Here is a 13912-nt window from a genome sequence, read left to right as displayed (position 1 = left end):
ACTTGTGAGTCCTCTCATTAAGTTCTTTTTTTTTTTTTTTTTTGACAGAGACTGAGTCAGAGAGAAGGATAGATAAGGATAGACAGGAAGGGAGAGAGATGAGAAGCATCAGTTCTTCATGTGGCTTTTTTTTTTTTTTTTTTTTTTTGTATTTTTCCAAAGCCAGAAACGGGGAGGCAGTCAGACAGACTCCCGCATGCACCCAACCAGGATCCAGCTGGCATGCCCACCAGGGAGCGATCCTCTGCCCATCCAGGGTGTCGCTCTGTTGCAACCAGAGCTATTTTTAGTGCCTGAGGCAGAGGCCACAGAGCCATCCTCAGCGCCCAGGTAAACTTTGTTCCAATGGAGCCTTGGCTGCAGAAGGGGAAGAGAGAGACAGAAAGGAAGGAGGGGGGGGGAGGGGTGGAGAAGCAGATGGGTGCTTCTCCTGTGTGCCCTGGCTGGGAATCAAACCTGGGACTCCTGCACGCCAGGCTGACGCTCTACCACTGAGCCAACCGGCCAGGGCCTCATTGTGGCATTTTAGTTGTTCATTGATTGCTTTCTCATATGTGCCTTGACCGTGGGGCTACAGCAGACCAAGTGACCCCTTGCTCAAGCCAGCGACCTTGGGCCTAAGCTGGTGAGCTTTGCTCAAACCAGATGAACCCGTGCTCAAGCTGGTGACCTCGGTGTTTCGAAACTTGTGTCCCAGTCCGATGCTCTATCCACTGCGTCACTGCCCAGTCAGGCTCTCATTAAGTTCTTATAGACAAGTAGAGAGATGTGGGCTAGCTAATAGTGCAGTGCACTATCACCCCATAATCACCCTAGAGACTAATTTATATAACAAAGAATTTAAGCCTGGCCTGTGGTGGTGCAGCTGATAAAAGTGGTGACCTGGAATGCAGAAGTCACTGGTTTGAAACCCCCAGCTTGCCTAGTTAAGCCCCTACAAGAAGCAACTACGAGTTGGTGCTTCCTGCTCTTCCACCATGTCTTTCTCTTTCTTTCCTCTCTCTAAATTCAATAAATAAAATCTTTCTAAAAAAAAATAGTGTACACAGTTTTGCCCATCATTCCACTCAACAAGCATGTGTTCTAGTCAGTAAGAGATGACAGAAATGACTAAGTTGGATGTCCTTAGTTCCTACCTGACCATCACTGCAAACACCTTACTGTGCCAAGTTCCAATCCTAGCACATAGATACATATTTTTCATATACCATGATCCTTAAGTCAAGCTGACTGTGTCAGGTGGACAACCAAAAGAATGATCTGTGCTTTTGCTTTTGTGTGTGTGTTCTAAGAATGATGTGTTCTAACGCTGTATGATCAAGTATTATGGGAGATAAGGAGGCAGGAGAATGACTTATCAGATTTCCACTTTCCTGACTTTGGAACCTATATTCAAGTTGATTTATAGCAGTTGAACAACCAAATCCAGGCGATTGGTTATTTTCTGATCTGGAATGAATGCCTAGAAGTTCTATTGGATAAAGACATAGAAGTCATAAGTCCCGCTTATCACATTTCTGTGTAACGCAAGCTGGGACCTATAGCTAGACCATCGCTGGAAGATGAAGACTCTAAAGGACCACAACAGACTGTGAAGATGGGCCTAAATGAACACAAGAACATTCCACTACAGTCAGAGAGTTCAGTGCCTGGGTAAAAAAAAAAAAAAATTTTAATAATAAATAAATAAATAAATAGTTCAAGGATTTAACATGACTGCCATTTATATAGACAGAACTCAGTTTTGAGTTGCTAACACAGGCCAGTAGCGTGAGGGGAGGCATCTAGAAAGAAGGAGGGACAGTGCGAGGCCTTGGCCAGACCTTTGTGTTCAGTACCGGCTGTCTCCAGGACTGGACAATGAGAAGGCTGAGTGAGGGATTGCAGACCCTTGTTAAAGAAGGAACAGGTCAGGGACCACACTGTTCTTTCTAGCTGAGACAAGAGACTTTTATAAAGTACAACAGGTATCTTGAAATACTCAAAGGGATTTCACACAGAGGAGGAATTAAACTTACTCCGAGTTGTTCCAGAGCACTAAACAAGAACCAATGTATAGGAGAAGCCAGTGGGGGGTAGATTCATCCCCAAACAAGACTGCTTTCATGATGAGCGCTGTTCAAATGGGGAACAGACTGCCTTTTGCAATCTCCACTGCTTTACAGGAGGGCTCCAAAGTGTTGAGAAGTTGGCTCTGGCCTCTTTTGCAAAGTCTCTTTATAGTGGGGCTTTTTTTCTGTCTTTTCTGTCTGCCTAGCTTTTTATACCAGCCTGCCTAATACCAGCTAATGTCCTCCTTTAACAAGTCCTTTGAGGTTTTTGGATCAAATCATACATCTTTCTGAATTACAGTCTCTCTTCTTTTTCCTCTCTCTGTCCTCACTTAATAGAATGTAACTGCAATCCTTGATATAAAATTAATTTTTCTAAAAACCCACTTATTTTTTTAAGCTTGTTAACAAGAAGAATGTGTAGCTCATCAAATAAATTGAGCATAAATTTTTACATAAGAGTAACTAGATCTTTCTTTTTTTGGAGGCTAGGTTTATGCTAAATTTTGGCAACTTATAAACACCACCTCTTAGAGACACCAAGAGGTTGAGGAACAAAGTGTATAATTGGTATGTGATGTAGACAGGATGAACCTCAGGCTAAAAATCATACTTTCATTTTAAGGGAGTATTCCAATCTCCTCCAATAAATAGGTATCACAAAGAACAGCCTAGCAGGGTCATGACAATGTGGTAACAGTACCAATGTAAACATACCCATTACTTATCTCTGAGAAACCTATAATGCTCTCTAGCTCCGTTTTTTTTTTGTTTTTGTTTTTTAATCTAACCTTCATAGCCATTCCTATGAGGCAAGTAGTTTAGAGGCTCTCCTGATGATTTCACAAGTTGGGTATCAATGAACCTGAGTTCAGCAAAAATTTGATGAGGTCTTCCCATGGCAAGGCCCTTTGCCCTTAGCGAGTCACTGGCAGTTCAGGGATGGGGGGCTCTCATTCACTCAAATAGTAGGCGTTCAATAAATGATGAGTGGATATCGGGGACTGTACTGCATCCTGAGGTTGGTCAAGCCAGATAAGCCCCTGTTCTCACCAAGCTTATATATCCTAGTGGGGGAGACAGGCAGTCAACAGCTAAACAAAAATATGATACCAGAGATAAGGGCTGGGAAGAAATTAAAACAATAATGTGATAGTGAGGGTGAATGGGAGGATAGCCACTTTAGTCAGTCTGAAGTGATATGCAAGCTGAGTTCTGAATGATATGGAACTAGGCCTTCAACGATCTGGGAAAGAGCACTGAGTACTAAAACTGAGGTTGAAACCCCGCTAGAAGCTCAGAATCATACCAAAGAGGCTTACCAAGCAGAGACCAAGTCCTGGAATAGAGACACAAAGTCAAATGCCCAAGATCATCTCCAGGCTGAGAAAGGTTGACAGTCTTTCTGCCCGTAGTTCTTCCGTTGTTGCCAAAGTAGATGATGAGGAAGAAGAACTGGTAAGAAATGATGTGGAGCCTGATCTCAGAGGGAAAAGAACCACGGGCCCTCCATCACCACACCCCCACCAGGCAGGCTGTCTCCTGGAGGCCGCTCCAGTTCTGTGACCTAAACCAGTTTCCACCTTGCTTCTCTTCGTGCATGGCCCTATGCTAGACTTTTGTTTGTTTGTTTGTTTCGTGTAGGGTTTTGTTGGTCCTTTTCCAAGTATCAATCAAAACTGCATGCCAATCTGTCCACTCCTTGGAAATAATTAAATGAAATGACGTGCCTGATTTTTTTTTTTTTTTCCAGCTGGGTGATTTGCCTCTGTTGAAAGCATTTATCTTAAAAAAGTCCTGAGGCTGAGCCATCTGGGACACCTGAGGTGATTTGTGCTCTGCTTTCACTCCTGTGGATGGTACACTATTGCCCAACACAAAAGTGGACTAAATGCTTCATTCTGCAACACACTCCCTTAAGCTGTTGTTTGTGATGCGAAAATGTCCACATTTTGTTAATGAATTCCACTACAAAGGTCCCCTCCTCTGTTAAGCACTCTAATGACTTTCTTTTAAAAAAATTTTTTTATTTACTGATTCTACAGAGAGGCGAGAGAGTAAGGAGGAACGAGGAGAAATACCAACTCCTACTCGCTCACTTTAGTTATTCGTTGATTGGTTCTCTATGTGCCTTGACTGGGCAAGCCCAGGATTTCAAACCAGTGACCTCCATGTTTCAGGTCAATGCTCTATCCATTATACCAGTGAAGGCCAGGCTGGGTACTCTAACGCCTTTATATTGCAAAATTCTCTTTCTTTTGCTGTTACTTTGATTTTGTAGAGATTTCAAGGGTTTAAGAAGAGACATTTCGGCCAGATGCGCAGTTGATTAGCATGCGCCTGGTAACACCAGGGTTGCAGGTTTGATCCTGGTCAGGGCACATACAAAAATCAACCAATGAGTGCATAAATAAGTGGAGCAACAAATTCATGTTTTTATTATTTCTCTCCCTGTCTAAAATCTAATATTATAATTAAAAAAAATTTTTTTCCAAAGATTACGCTTACATTTCTTACTTAATTTTTATGTTATTTTTAGAGAGGAAAGGAGAGAGAAACATGGATCTGTTCCTGTGTGCGCCCTGTCCCGGGATGGAACCGTAACCTTTGCGTTTGGTGGCGATGCTCCAATCAACCGAGCTATCCGGTCAGGGCCTTTAGAAAATGAATAGGCTTTGAATTAAAGTCCTCTTTTCGCCTGAGAAAATGAGGGTCTAGAAAATACCCTTGATTTAAATGCCCAAGCGAAGCACCTTCCAGCACGAACGTCGCTGATTCATACCAAGTACGGTAGCATTACCTGTCTTCTATGCAGACGTGCATATCAGACCGCGTATATAAATCACTTAAAAAGGCCGTGTGGACTATTGAAAATAAAACCTCCTCCGCCCTTTCCTCAGAGTGGGATTTCCTCAGCCAGGGCACAGGACCCGCTGGGGAAGGGCTGGCATGGGCGTGCGGTGGAGTCCTAAGCTGCTGGTGTGGGATGCGGCGTTCCGGAGCCGGCGGAGGAGGGACTTTGGCGGCGTGGGAAGTGAACTGCGGAATTTCTCCCCGGGGCTCCTAAGGCGGGGCTCGGAGGGAAACATTAGGATGCAGAGTGTGGCCCGGAGAGGAGGGCGAGGGGGCGAGCCAAGTACAGTAACCCGAGCGAGCTTCGGAAGGCCTTGTGCGGACCGAGTTCCCGGGGTCCCTGGTCACCGCCGCGGTCCGAGGCCTACCCTCAAGGGCAGGCAGTTCTCTCGGAGCAGCGAGTGCAGAAAGCCCACCGCGAGCCCTCCACAGCCCCACCACGGATTGTAGTGCTTTGGGTGGCTGGAGATTGAAACCCGCACGAGAAAGAACCGATGGGACCAGAGATCGCCCGCAGAAAACCCGACCGCAGCAAGGCGCACTGTGCGGGCGCGGCGCGCGACGGCCTCGATCCGGGTTCCTGGGGGCGGGGCCTGCGTGGCAGCGTGGGCGCGAGTCGCGCTGGAGGGAGGGAGGGAGCTGGGGGAGGGGGCGGGGCCGCGCCGCCCGCGCCGCGCTGTGCCTTCTTGGCCAATCAGCGGCGTCCACATGCCGCCGCGGCGGCGAGAGGGGAGGCAGCGGCGGATAAATGCTATTAGAGCAGCCGCCGCGGAGCCGTCCCCGACGCCACCTTCTTCTCCTCCGCTGCAGTGTCTTCCGCCACTGGCGAGGCTGCGGAGCCCAGGGAACAGGGCGAGCGCGCCGCGTACCACCCCGTCGGCTCGTTGCCCTCGCTCCGTGCCTCCCTGAGGGGTCGGCCAGGCACCCTCCTCCGGTCCGGGCGGGGCCGCGAGTCACCTCAGAGCCGCGAGTCACCTCAGGAGAGCGGGGAGGGGGTCCGGGGGCCGCGGGCTGCGCTTGGGCCCGGCGGCAGAGGGCGGAGGAGGCCCTCTCTTCCTCCGTGGAGAAGGAGGGTCCGCGAGCACCCCGCCGCCCAGCTGCGCCGCGGCGAGAGGGGCTGCCGTCGGCGGGAGAGGACGCGGGGTGATTCAGCGCCCCACGAGGCGGAAGCGGCCGGAGGCGGAGGCGGAGGAGGAGAGCCGCCACCCGCGCCGGGCGCCCAGGGTGGCACGCGCCCGCGGGCCGAGTGCGAGGCGGAGGCCGGGAGGCCGCGGGGACGCGAGGCGAGGCCGGCCGGGCCCCCGCCGCCATGGAGAACGCGCACACAAAGACAGTGGAGGAGGTGCTGGGGCACTTCGGGGTCAACGAGAGCACGGGGCTGAGCTTGGAGCAGGTCAAGAAGCTCAAGGAGAGATGGGGCTCCAACGGTAGGTGGCTGGCGCCGAGGCCGCGCGGGCCCGAGCGCCGGGGAAGATGGCTGACCCGGCCCCGCCTCGTGGGTCTCGGCCCCGCGCCCGCTGAGGGCTGCGGGCGGCCAGCCCCTCGGAGAGGGGCTGCAGCGGGGTCGCGGGGTCGGGGCTGCGCCTCCCTGCTGCCGCCTCGCGCTTCGAGCCCTTGACCTTCCCTGCGCGCAACCAGGTCCGCAGCCCGTCCCCAGCAGCGGCTGGCTGCAACCCCGCGAGACGTTTTCTCGTCCCCAGCCGGTTCATGAGCCGTCGTTGTAGTTGGGAATTCCTCTGGCCGTGCTTGTACCACCCAGAGTTACACATCTGGCAGAAGTGATGACAGAGCTGAAATGACGCCTGGGTTCAGGATCCCTGGTTAGGTGGCGGTGAGGGCCATTAGTGACAGACAGTGAGTTGTGCGTGTTTTATTTTGGGGGGGTACCATTTTAGCATGGTTTCCATAAAAAATGGTTCAGTGTACATGTATCTAGGTCCGTCTTTTAAAGACAGTGATAATTTTTAGCAATTGCATTTAGAAAGAATGCTAAAATGTTTTTTTCCTTTGCTTTCTTGACACGTTGCCTGGCGAATTTCTACATTCTACAGAGTTACCGGCTGAAGAAGGTAAGTGATCTTAAAATGCCCCCCTCCTCCTTGTGTGCTGATGTTAAGATGACATTTACAACAAATGTGCTGTTTGTTTCTGACAGGAAAAACCTTGCTGGAACTTGTGATTGAGCAGTTTGAAGACTTACTAGTTAGAATCTTATTGCTGGCAGCATGCATATCTTTTGTAAGTATAAAGCAATGTTTTTTCCAGAAACTTGAGAATATTCTGTAGATGAGAGAGCAGGAAATAAATTATGTTTATTGGGTGAAAACATTATATTTGGAGGTTTCAGCCATGTCTCCGTGATTTTTTTTTAAACCTAGATATTTTAAAATTACAAACAAAACACTTGAAGCCATTTGTGAACAGAAAACAAAAGGATGCCTGATATTTACAGTGCAGTTAGAAATTATGCTTGAATGTGTCAGGGTCTTATAAGTTCTTAGGGTTTGTCAGCTTTTAATACCAGAAAGTTCTGTATTTTTTGGAAAGCCTTTTCTGTTTTTGGGTTCTCCCATTGTGTAAGAGCATACTGAGATGATGTTGGGTTCTTTATAGTCTGTAAATAGAACTTACAAAAGGAATATTCCAGTTGTTCTGTCCTGGTAATGGCAAGGTGACAGTTGTTTCTGACAGTGACAAGAATGATGACGACAGTGATGGGCACCACTGTTGACCAAATTTGGTCACTGACCTTTAGGGTGGCATATTTATCTAAATTGGACCCTTCTCTTGAGTGACTCCTAGGTTAAGAGAACAAGGTTCAGGACAGTTGGTTCTAGATCTTAAAAAACAAACAAACAAACAAACAAAAGCCCATAGTGATTTTTCGTGTTCTGTATATGCTTACCCGCTTGAGTCCTTTATGGTTGCTAAGAAACTGGTGAAATGCAAAGAACTGCAGAAGAAAGGTGATGGGGGTTGGTGAGGATATTTCTAGGTTATTAACATTTTTCTCTATTCATTATTAATTTTTTATTGCAGTTTTTTTCTTGGGCAATGGACTTCTTGGTAGTTTTCCTAAAAAGGGTCATGTGTCCTGAATAGGACACAGATGTTTGTAATCCTAACAGTATGCAATGCCTTTTGTTCTTAACTTACACAATTTTATTCTTATAAAACTACGATGGGAAATGAAATTCACTCAGTGCAGTACTCTTTCCAGTCTTTGCATAATTGACACAGATTAAGGGTTTCCTTTTTGGATGTTTGTGTGCGAGCCCCAGGGATCTTCCTTAGTTTGTATGACAACCATGCAATAGCGGGCTATTTTGAGAACCAAATAAAGGAAGGTAGTGGCCATGGCAGGGTTGTGCAATGGGTAGAGCTTCTCCAGTGAGCACAGAGGTTGCAGGTTTGATCTGGTCAGAGCTCATATGAGAAGCAGTCAATGAGTGCACAACTAAATGGACCAACTAAGTGGAATGAGCGAATGCCTCTCTCTCTTTCTCAAAGCCATGGGAAAATTTTTTTTTTTAAAGTTAAAAAGAAGTAGTGGGTTTAATTTAGGTGAAGGAAAAAATTGGAAAGAGGCAAACTTTTTTTTTCTGGGGTGGGGTGGGAGGGGAATGAGTAATTCTGTACACAAATTCTTCCGTGAGACTTTACTATATCATGCCATGATAACCAAGTGATGTGTACCCATTGATCAGTCCTCTTTTCAATGGTATTCATTGAATAAAATTAAGAATAATTTAGCAAACTAGTCAACATCCGTAAGTCTCACATGCTTGTTCTTAATTAATTTAACCCTTCAAAACCCCCACCACTCAGTAAATGGCTACTGTTTTAACCAATTTAAAGAGTAGATCTGTTTGGTTAACTAGTTGCAATATATTGTCATGGTGCAAAAAAGTGTAATGTTTATATTTAAGTTGGCTACCTAATTCTGAAATAGTTTCAGCTTTATAGTTAAAATACTGAGGTTCCATAAAGTCATCAGGGACCTCTTAAAAATTAATCAACTGGTGTATACAAGCCAGAGATAAAATAATTTTTTATTGAGTTATTATTCTATGTATGTAACATATGGCACTGTTGTAACATCAGTAGCATTATTTCCAATAAACAGGTATTGACTATTTGGGTTGTATAGGATCTCTTGAGGGCCAGTTTGAGTTAATTAACATTTTGAATTAATGATGTGTGTTTTTACTTTGAAGTAAGTAGTTTATAGTTTCTAGGCATTTTCAATTGGGTTTTTAAATAAATGTTTAATTTTGTTTGTAAGGTAGGTAGGGTATTGGGTTTTTGTATTGTAGCTTTATAGAGCTGTGTTTTGAAATTGAAATTTGAGTTACCTTTGAGTAACTACTTGGAGTTATTGCTCAGGAAATGAACTATGTTACATTTTTAATTTATGGGTTGCTATGCAAAAAAATAATGTGTTTAGGAAGAACTGTTACTTAATTTGCTTTGATTTGTTTGATTAAAAAATTACAGATATAAAATCTGTGTTGCTGATCTTCTTCATTGTGGTTGACATTACTGCTACATCGTCTTGACCTTTTCATTTCTCATTTATTTATCTTTCAAAAAAGCACTGAGTCTTTTGTGATAGTCATTTTATTTCTTTTAATAGCAAAAATTGGTAAAATATATATATATTTTTAAATATATATTTTTAATGTTTTATTTATTGATTTTAGAGGGGGGGGGGAGCATCAACAGCACATAGTTGCTTCTTGTTGGTGCCTTGACCAGACAAGCCTAAGGTTTTGAACCAGCGACCTCAGGGTTCCAGGTTAATGCTTGATTCACTGCGCCACTACCGGTCAGGATTTAATAGGGAAAAACTGATAAAATATTTGTGCTCTTCTGGAGAAGTGAATAGGTAGTTCCATATGTATGATAATCATCAGATTGTGCTCAAGTTAAAGAGAAATATTAGGCTTTAATGATTTATTTCAAATACCAAACTAGGTAATAAACTGTTAACCATAGTTAATATTTTGCTGTGCCAGAAAGTAGGAAATCATTAATGTTTTACACTTGTGACCTGTAGGGATCGTTTAATTAACTTCTAATAGTCATCAAAATAGTTCATTTTAAAGATCATTTGGATTGGAAGAAGTGAGTGATATAACTCCCATTGCTTATGAAATAACATTGGAAATTCCTTAATTTTAACATTCAGGACCTTCTGTCCTTTTTGTTTTTCTGTCCTTAATCGCTGACTCTGCCCTTCCTATAACACATCATGTGGTTGCTTACCTGGAATTCTCCTTCCCTCTCTCTCACTGTTTCATTAGGTGTTTAACATGTGGTACATGGCACAGACCCTGGGGATACAGTGTCAAACAAAATAGGGTTTCTAAAATAGAGTATTCTATCTGCTCCAGGTTAGATAATAAACAAATAAAATATATAATCAACTGTTGGGCAGTGATAATACTATGAAGAAAAAGGGGTATAGAATAAGGAAATATGGAGACCTCTAAGAAGGTGACTTGAAGGGAGTGTCGCATCTGCCTGAATCATAAAGTCCTCTGTAGTGACACAATTTGCATAAGTTTCTCTTTTCTCCACCTCCATTTCCCCAATTCTGATACTTAGATCAACAACGCTAAAATGCTCATAGAACTTTCTTAGACCAAAGCACTTTTCAACTTTTCACTTAACATGTGAGTAACTGTCTTTCCTTCCTAATGGACCCTTTAATTCTTTTTTAAAGCCTAGATTATTGCTTTTTGATATAACAAATATGTAATTGGATGAGTTTGTGTTGGTAGTATTTTCAAAATATGTGAGATCTTTATACTTTGGTTTTCTCAGAACAATGTATCTCAGAAGTATTTGATGTATTATATGGTGGTTTGAAATTTTTTGTTTTCTTTTAATTTCTTATTTTTAAAAAGAGAAAATGGGCAGTTTACTGATTGGTTTAGCTAACTTATTTAGAGCCTTTCTTTAAAATACAGCTTGAAAGGTGAATGTATGTATAGTTTTTTTCTTTTTCCCATGGATTCGAGAGAGAACCATTGACTAATTGTTTCACTTAGTTCCATTTGGTTGTGTACTCATTGATTGCTTCTCCTCTGTGCCCTGACCTGGGGTCAAAGCTATGACCTCTGGTGCTCCAGGTTGACACTTGATTCTTTGAACCACCTTGCCAGGGCCTCTTTTTTTTTTTCTTTTTTCCAAGACTATAGTTTCAAATCTGAAAACATTGAGGACCAGTTGAACTACTGCCTGTGACAGGCAAAGGAGAGAAGGGGAAGTGGGAGTGGGAAGGGAAGCAGATGGTTGCTTCTTATGTGTGCCCTGACCAGGGATTGAACCTGGGATGTCGCACTGTAAGCCCACGTTCTATCCACTGAACCAACTGGCCAGGGCCCCACGTAGGGTTGGTTTGTATTGGCATTGGAAGAGAATATAGTCAATTCTTTTTTTTATTTTAAAATTGTTTTTAATTTTTTTAAGGGCAAGTTTTATTATTTTTTAATTTTTTATTTATATTCCCCCCCTCTTCTCCCTTTCTCCCTCTGTCTCTCTGCAACAATAAATAAAAAGAAATTAAAACCTGGCCGGATAGCTTGGATGGTTCTAGTGTCCTCCTTGAGAACGGAGGTTGCTAGTTCAGTTCCCGGTCGGGGCACATACAGGAGCAGCTCAATGTTCCTGTCTCTCCCTAAAAAAAATTAAAAAAAAAAAAAAAAAAGATTTTTAGAGCAAGAGGAGGGGAGAGACAGACAGAAACATTGATCTATTTCTGTAACCAATGAGCTGACAGTTTTTAATATTTTAATTTTTTTTAAATTTAATTTTATTTTTTTAAGTTTTTGTTTTTTCTTTCTTTCAGAGACAGAGAATCAGAGAGAGGGATAGACAGGAACGGAGAGATGAGAAGAATCAATCGTTAGTTTTTCATTGAGTGTTGACACCTTAGTTGTTCATTGATTGCTTTCTCATATGTGCCTTGACCGTGGGCCTTCAGCAGACCGAGTAACCCCTTGCTCAAACCAGCGACCTTGGGTCCAAGCTGGTAAGCTTTTGCTCAAACCAGATGAGCCCTCGCTCAAGCTGGCGACCTTGGGGTCTCGAACCTGGGTCTTCCGCATCCCAGTCCAACGCTCTATTCACTGCGCTACCACCTGGTCAGGTTAATTTTATTGGTTTTAAAGAGAGAGGAGGGGGAAAAGATGAAGAGTGCGTGCGCTTGAGCACATGAATGAGGAACATCGATTTGTTTTTGCACTTATGCATTTCTTGGTTGATTCTTGTATGTGCCCTGACCGGGAATCAAACCCCGCAACCTTGGTGTATCAGGACTATGCTAAAACCAACTGAGCTACCTGTCCGGGGCCAGCTTTTAACTTTTCTTAAACATAGGACTTTCTGTAATTTAAGTAGATTTGGTGAATACTCCTACAGCAAATTCCTTCTGAAGTACATACTGCTGGTGTTTAGCTAGTACATTAAAAGTATTTTCCTTAGAGCTTAAAAAAAATCTTTAGCTTTTAAGTCTTCAAGAACACTTAACAGTGTGTTTTTTTTAATGTTTGAATTCTTAGTGTTGAACAAACTCTAAAAGAGTCTGGAGGCTTTGCTAGAATTAAATGATAAAGATTTTATTCAAGGGTCTTGGGGTTTGTAAAATGTAACTGCAACTAGGCAATACCCAGAGTGTTCTGAAGAAGAAAGAGAAGCTAAACATTCTTTTTTTTTTTTTTTCCATTTTTCTGAAGCTGGAAACAGGGAGAGACAGTCAGACAGACTCCCGCATGCGCCCGACCGGGATCCACCCGGCACGCCCACCAGGGGTGACGCTCTGCCCATCCTGGGCGTCGCCATGTTGCGACCAGAGCCACTCTAGCGCCTGAGGCAGAGGCCACAGAGCCATCTCCAGCGCCCAGGCTATCTTTGCTCCAATGGAGCCTTGGCTGCGGGAGGGGAAGAAAGAGACAGAGAGGAAAGCGCGGCGGAGGGGTGGAGAAGCAAATGGGCGCTTCTCCTGTGTGCCCTGGCCGGGAATCGAACCCGGGTCCTCCGCACGCTAGGCCGACGCTCTACCGCTGAGCCAACCGGCCAGGGCTAAACATTCTTACAGTAAAAAGTACATTCTCTCTTTTTTTTTAAAGATTCTATTTATTTATTTATTTATTTTAGAGAGGATTGAGGTGGGGGGAATATGGGGGAGGAACAGGAAGCATCAACTCCCATATGTGCTTTGGCCAGACAAGCTCAGGTTTTTTTGTTTGTTTTACAGAAACAGAGAGAGAGTCAGAGAGAGTGATAGACAGGGACAGACAGACAGGAACGGAGAGAGATGAGAAGCGTCAATCATCAGTTTTTCGTTGCAGTGCCTTAGTTGTTCATTGATTGCTTTCTCATATGTGCCTTGACCGCGGGCCTTCAGCAGACCAGGTGACCCCGCCGCTCAAGCCAGGGACCCTGGGTCCAAGGTGGTGAGCTTTTTTTTGCTCAAGCTAGATGAGCTCTCACTCAAGCTGGCAACCTCGGTGTCTTGAACCTGGGTCCTTCCGCATCCCAGTCCAACACTCTATCCACTGCGCCACTGCCTGGTCAGGCAAAAAAAGTACATTCTTGAGAAGATTCAGTCCTACCTTCTCAGCCTCTGGATTGGTCTGATACTGTAATCCTCTGAAAGACAGGTGGTTTGGATAATTGATGTCAGATGGCCTGGATACATGAACATTCTCTCCTTAGCCCTTCAGTGGGTAATCAGGATTATCTAGAGGTTTGATGTATATCCAAGCATTGGCACAGGACTGGCAAGTTATAAAGTTTAAGTTCCCAGGCTAGTTAAAACAAGAATAAAATTGTTTCCTTATGCTTTAAGTTACTTGATTTTAGTAATTTAGCTGCTTAACTATAGTTACTCCATTTTATTTCTTTACTCCCTTTTTCATGAGCATAATCTAGAAGTCTAGTAGGCTACCAGAACGGGGAAACTGAACAGCTTCATTGCAACCAAGAAGCAAGTTCCTAAG

The 13912-nt window shown here is 44.2% G+C and overlaps 1 protein-coding gene across 2 annotated transcripts in view; it reads left to right on the top strand.

Annotated features, from left to right (window-relative positions):
* The first annotated feature begins 5645 nt into the window (after positions 1-5645).
* Positions 5646-13912, top strand: part of ATP2A2 (ATPase sarcoplasmic/endoplasmic reticulum Ca2+ transporting 2) — a 69409-nt gene continuing 61142 nt past the window's right edge. The window contains exons 1-3 of one of the 2 annotated variants that reach the window (XR_010729300.1): positions 5646-6331; positions 6956-6973; positions 7060-7142. Coding sequence is in view for 1 of the 2 variants with exons in the window: in XM_066260608.1 (XP_066116705.1) it covers positions 6214-6331; positions 6956-6973; positions 7060-7142 (219 nt within the window). In the remaining variant the exon portion in view is untranslated. The remainder of the gene's footprint in view (positions 6332-6955; positions 6974-7059; positions 7143-13912) is intronic. The other variant, XM_066260608.1, reaches the window with a different exon arrangement.

The sequence above is a fragment of the Saccopteryx bilineata genome, chromosome 2 (genome assembly GCF_036850765.1).
Source record: "Saccopteryx bilineata isolate mSacBil1 chromosome 2, mSacBil1_pri_phased_curated, whole genome shotgun sequence".
NCBI lineage: Eukaryota > Metazoa > Chordata > Mammalia > Chiroptera > Emballonuridae > Saccopteryx > Saccopteryx bilineata.
This window is presented reverse-complemented; position numbering and strand designations above follow the sequence as displayed.